The 6,279-nt window shown below is 38.6% G+C and overlaps 1 protein-coding gene across 1 annotated transcript; it reads right to left on the minus strand.

Moving 5' to 3' along the window:
- Positions 1-5,337: 5,337 nt before the first annotated feature.
- Positions 5,338-6,279, minus strand: LOC118583695 (olfactory receptor 2B2-like). The gene has a single exon (XM_036187296.1). It carries the CDS (start codon positions 6,277-6,279, stop codon positions 5,338-5,340), a length of 942 nt encoding a protein of 313 aa, XP_036043189.1.

Genomic DNA, 6,279 nt, shown 5'->3' on the forward strand with positions numbered 1-6,279 from the left:
TCTTTGGTCCATTTGGGGTTGGTTTTTGTGCAGGGTGACAGATAGGGATCTAATTTCATTCTTCTACATGTGGACATCCAGCTTTCCTAATATCATTTGTTGAAAATACTGTATTTTCCCCAGTGTATAAAACATATTTGGCATCTTTGTCAAATATTAGATGGTTGTGATTATGGGTATTCATGTTTGAGAATTCCGTTTTGTTCCATTAGTCTATATGTCCATGTTGGTGCCAGTGCCATACTGTTTTTACTGCTATGGATCTGTGATATGTCTTGAAATCTAGAATAGTAATCCTTCCAGAATTGTTCCCTTTGCTCAGATTTACTCAGGATATCCAGGATCTTTTATAGTTCCTTTTTCTCTATTTCTGTGAAGAATGAGATGGAGATTTTGATTAGGATTGCATTGAATCTGTAAGTTGCTTTTGATAGCATGGTCTTTTCACAATATTAACTCTACCATCCACGATATGGAATGTCTTTCCATTTTCTAGTGACTTCCCCAGTCTCTTTCTTCAGAGATTTAAGTTTTCCTTGTGGGGTCTTTCACTCAATTGATTAGGTTACTTCCAGATGGAACTAGAAAACATTATATTGAATGAGATGGTCCAAACCCAGAAAGACAAGCACATATTCTCCATCATTTGTGGTTCCTAGATGAGAGAGATGTGAGCATACAGCCTTGAGTAACTGCAGAAACCAGGGAAGTAAAATGTTACCACAGTGGAGGGGAAACAGGAGGCAGTTAGGAGAATGAATACTAGAGAGGGTAATAGCAGGGTCCAAGTGATACAAAGGGGAAATGGGAAACCCAGGGTCTGGGGACTTTACTGTGGGAAGTCCGTACAGAAGGAGAGGGAGGGAAGAGGGGAAAGTCATACTAAGAATGTTGGAAAAAGCCATGAAATCTTATTTTTATTTACCTAAAATTGCATACAACACATACAAATGTATGTGTATATAAATACATACATAGATTAAATGAAGTTATACCATTAGGGTTGACAATGCTCACTCTAAGAGCTAAAGCTTACAAAATATTCAGTACATGCATGCTAACCCCCTTTCAAGTTGTTTATTAAAGGAATCAAGAAGTTCAATACAGAACACTCCTGAGATTGAAGGTAAGTCCCTATTGTTGAAGATACCATGCATTTCAGACATGGAATTCAGAGGATCTGAGCTGGATCTGAACTGGAAGCCTCCTTCCTGAGGACTAGCTTTTACAATAATGCAAGCTTCCCAGGGGGGGAAAGCAACCAATAGTCCCCACCCAGCTGTGAAGTCTATAAACCATAATGATTAATAGCATGACAAGATCTCACTAAGGGTATGATAGTGGCACTTATATCTTGGTGGTAACCAACATCTCTCTAATTGGACTTAATTCTTGCTCAACAGGAGGGAAATCATGCCTGGTACTGCAAACGTAGCCAATGACATATGGGCAAGAGGTCATGGATCTTAAAAGATAATCTGCTACTGCCACTTTACCAACCCATCATAATTCCTAACAACATTCTACATGCTTATCCTTATAGCCAGATAAATTTAGTTCTTACTCATCATCAAAAGTTTCTCTTTGTAGCATACAGAAACCATTACAGAAAATCACAACTGTTCAAAATGGAGAGAACAGCTGATCCTGGAGTACACAGCCTAATGGGTATATCTACAACACAGCACCTGGGCTTAAGGCTCATTGAAGAAGAGGGGGTGGAAAGACTGTAAGCCAGACTACCAGGATATTTGATGTGAGATTGTGACTCCTTGAAATGACAGGGCTGCTTCACCTACGATAGCCCAACAATATGTCTGCCTGAACATGACCTGAACAAGAACAATGTCAATAGAAACACTAAAACAGAAGGGGGAAATCTCAGGGGCCCTCCCTCTAAACAAACAAATACAATGAGGAAATTGCCAATGAGGAATGCTGAAGGGGGAGAATTAGTTTTCCCCAGGGGTCAGCTCCCTAATTGGTTATCCAAGTAGTCAGTCATATCCCTATATATCTTAATTAAAGAAAAATGGGGGTTGGGGATTTAGCTCAGTGGTAGAGCGCTTGCCTAGCAAGTGCAAGGCCCTGGGTTCGATCCTCAGCTCAAAAAAAAAAAAAAAAAAAAAAAAAAGAGTACTCTAGCACGCATGAATTCTGATGAGAAGTCAGCTGTTGAGGCTTTCCCCGCACACAATGAATTAATTGTCTCTCCTTTACTATTTGCCGGGTGGTGGTGGTGACGGCGCACACCTGTAATCCCAGCACTTGGGAGGCAGAGGCAGGTGGATCTCTGTGAGTTCGAGGTCAGCCTGGGCTACAGAGCTAGTCCAGGACAGGCACCAAAACTACAGAGAAACCCTGTCTCGGGAAAAAAAAAAATGGGCCATGAGTTTAAGAGAGGATGGGGACTGGGTGGGGGACATGGGAAGAGTTGGAAGGAGAGAAAAGAAGGTAAGAGAAAATGTAAATATATTTTAGTTTTTAAAAAGAAATAAAACCTTTAAAACATAGGTTGTAAATTTAGAACTACTATAACATCATTGAGCATTTCCAAATATGAAAAATGTATAGAACAAATTTGAAAAATATTAAAAATGGATAATAGAGCTAAACAGATATTTCTCAAAGGAGGACATAAAATCAATCAATAGATTTTGCTAAATGTTATTGATCATCAGGGAAATGCAAATCAAAGCCACAGTGAGCAAAGACCAGGTGTTATCAAAAAAGATAAGACTGGTGAGGGTATAGGAAAAAATAGCTGTTACAGAACAAAGTTTAAGAAAGCAAGACATTATGGAAGACAGTTTGAAGGTCCACAAAGAATAAAATATGGAGCTAGCATATGACCCAGAAGTTTCACTACCGGATATTCAACAGGGAGAATAGCCATTTGTACCCCTAACCCACTACTTACAATGCAAGAGAAATGGGCATCAAGTGAGACTGTTAAAGAAAATGTGGCGTAATGCATTTCAGTCTACACAATGGAGGGCAGGAGGAGGGGAGGGAGGGGAACCAGGATTGGTATGTAATATGAAAAAAAATCTTTAAAAAAAAAAAAGCCCACTGGCCTTGAGAAATAAAGAGTGGAACACTGGTTACCAAACATTGTACTGATCAATGGAGGCTGAACTGCAGTTAGATGAGAGTAAGATATTTTGGTGTGCTGTTGCACAGTAGGGTGACTGAAGATAATGATTTCATACTGTATATTTCAAGAAGCTAGAAGAAAGTATCCTGAATGTGTCCATAGCACACATTTTGGAGATGTTCAATCTGATTTATGCACCACTCAGTATCTATATGTGTTAAAACATCACATATTACCACATTAATACAAAATTGCATGGTTTGTACATTGGCTAAAATAAGTTTACTTTATAAAGTATATTTCTTCTGGACAGTGTAGAGTGGGTCATTGGAATACTATGACAATCTGGGTCTTTTCACTGGAATTTAGTAACATAGGGTAAGTTTTTTGTTTTTTGTTTTTTTTCTTACAAAAACGGAGTAAAGGTATTGCACATTTGCATGATATGAATGTTATTTGTAATATATATATATATATATATATATATATATATATATATAATGTAGATAAGAGAAAGTGTAAATGAGAGAGTGTACTGAATGTGTTTGTTGAAATTAAATACAAACAGACAAGTTCTACTGCTCCTAATAATCTTATCACCCATGCATGAAGTTGACAAAATCAATCAGCACAGGCTGGAGAGATGGCTCAGAGGTTAAGAGCACTACTTGCTCTTCCAAAGGTCCTGAGTTCAATTCCCAGCCTCACAACCATCTGTAATGAGATCTGGTGCCCTCTTCTGGTCTGCAGGGATACATGCAGACAGAACATTGTATACATAATAATAATAAAAAACAAACAAAAAATCAATCAGCACAGTGTTATTATCAGTATGCTATCCCAGGTGAGGTTCCTTTGGAATTTGTTGTCAACCATATTTCAGTATCTTGTAGTGTATGAAATGAAGAAGACATATGTATATTGATTTTTGTTAAATTTTACCAGCTTATTTCTTGCCTTTATTCTTATTTCATACATCTTTAGGATAATTTTCTCTCATTCCATTGTCCTTTTTATATCATTTATTATTATTAGTGTTTTGTCTGCTTGTTTATCGGTGCACCTCCTTTGTGCCCATTACCTACAGAGGCCAGAAGTTCAGAAGAGGGCATCAGATCTCCTGGGACTGTAGTTACAGATGGTTGTGTGGAGTCATGGAGACACACTGGGGACAAAAGAACACTAGTTGCTTTTCCAGAGGACTGGGGTTCGATTCCCACCATCTACATGATGTCTAATAACTGTGACTTTCATTCCAGAGGATCAATTGCCCTCTCCTACCCTCCATGAACACTGCATGCACATGCTGCATAGACATATAGGCTGATAAAACACCAGTACACACAAAAAAATGTGTCAGCACTTTGCTAGGTTCTGAAAGCCATATGAAAGATGGATGAATCATGGTATGTTCTACCTCAAGGGAACTAGTAATGATTCAATAAGCATTCTTCTTGCATATGAAAAGTGAATTGAATAAGTTGTGGAAATCATTGTACAATGAGCTTTTGTGAGATCATATAAACTGCATACAATGCCTTAATGGTTAAAGGAGAGAAATGTAAGGAAAAAAAGAAATTGTTCAAAATGCCAAAGATATGTTTGATTCTGACTGTAAAATCCAGCTTTATTTATATATATTTATTTATTTTTGATGGACAAGATTCAGGAAGACTTTAAGAGAACTAGAAAGTACAAGAATAAAAGTATTAAAGATTTGATTAAAACTGTAGAAATTACCATTGTATTTTTTAGTATACTGTTTCTTAAAGAGTGTGAAATTTCACTGTAGGTCTTCTAAGAGTGTACTTCTGATTACGGAGTAGAAGCCATAGATAGTTTTACAGAATGATACTAGATCTACACATGTCAGGAAAAAAATAGTAGAGTTCTGATTTTTGCATGTAGATGAGATATTTGTGTTATTAAAATGTATTATTGGGGAAAAGATCCACAGACATGTATTTCAGACCCTGAGATGTCTAAGAAACCTCACCAAAGACAAAAAGGCTGTAATCCTGAAAGTGTGAAGCTTATAAGGTTAGCTGTTTTGGAAGATCAAAAAAGGTCACTTCTCACAGCTTGTGAAATGAATATATCTAGCAGAATAACACTAATATAGGTTTCTGGCTTCAAGATTTTATTTTCATAGGATCATCATAATAGTGCCATGGAAAACAAAATAATATAATTAATCAGGCTATAAGAGCTTATGTTAATAGGGTTATCATTGGTATTCCTTATTTTGTGACCAAGAAGACCCTTGTTATCAACCTCTTAAATGCTCCCTTTACTTCTTTGTTCCTAAGGGTGTAGATGAGGGGGTTCAGCATGGGTGTGATGATCCCATAAAATAGGGACACCATCTTCCCCCGGTCCTTGGAGGCAGGGGATGGTGGCTGCAGATACATATAAATGGCAGTACCATAAAAAAGTACCACTACAATTAGGTGGGAGCCACATGTCCCAAATGCCTTTCGCCGACCTTCAGCTGACCTTATTCTCAACACTGCTTGGACAATAAAAGTATATGAGGTAAGGATGAGAGACACAGGTATTAAAAGAAAGACAATACTTACAAAAAAGAGTTCAGTTTCAATTGTTGTGGTATCCACACAAGACAATTTGAGCAGGGCAGGGATCTCACAGAGGAAATGATCCACTTCCTTGTGACCACATCGTGGCATCTGAAGAGTCCATGTAGACTGCAATACTGAGTTGCTGAAGCCACTGATCCAACATACAGCTGCTAACTGGAGACAGCGCCTGTGGTGCATGATGACTGCATAATAGAGAGGCCGACAGATGGCTACAAACCTGTCAAAGGACATGACGCCCAGGAGAAAACATTCAGTGCAACCCAAGGCCAGGAAAATGAAAAGCTGGGCCACACAGCCACCATAGCTGATGACCTTCCGGGTGCTGCATATGTTGATGAGCATCTGTGGGACTGTGCTGGTGGTGTAGCACAGGTCCAGCAGGGACAGGTTAGTGAGGAAAAAGTACATGGGGGTGTGGAGTTTGGCATCCAGGCGGGACACAAGAATGATCATCATATTACCAAAGATGGTCAAGATATAGGACACAAGAAACACCACAAAGAGCGGCAGCTCCAGCCATGGCCGATCTGAAAACCCTAAGAGAATGAATTCCTCTGAGATGCTCTCATTCACCAGACTCAT

Source organism: Onychomys torridus, chromosome 5 (genome assembly GCF_903995425.1).
Source record: "Onychomys torridus chromosome 5, mOncTor1.1, whole genome shotgun sequence".
NCBI classification, from domain to species: Eukaryota; Metazoa; Chordata; class Mammalia; order Rodentia; family Cricetidae; genus Onychomys; species Onychomys torridus.

Bases quoted from the DNA above. Each gene is read 5' to 3' on its own strand.
- LOC118583695 (XM_036187296.1), bottom strand. From the start codon at position 6,279: ATGAGTCTGGTGAATGAGAGCATCTCAGAGGAATTCATTCTCTTAGGG.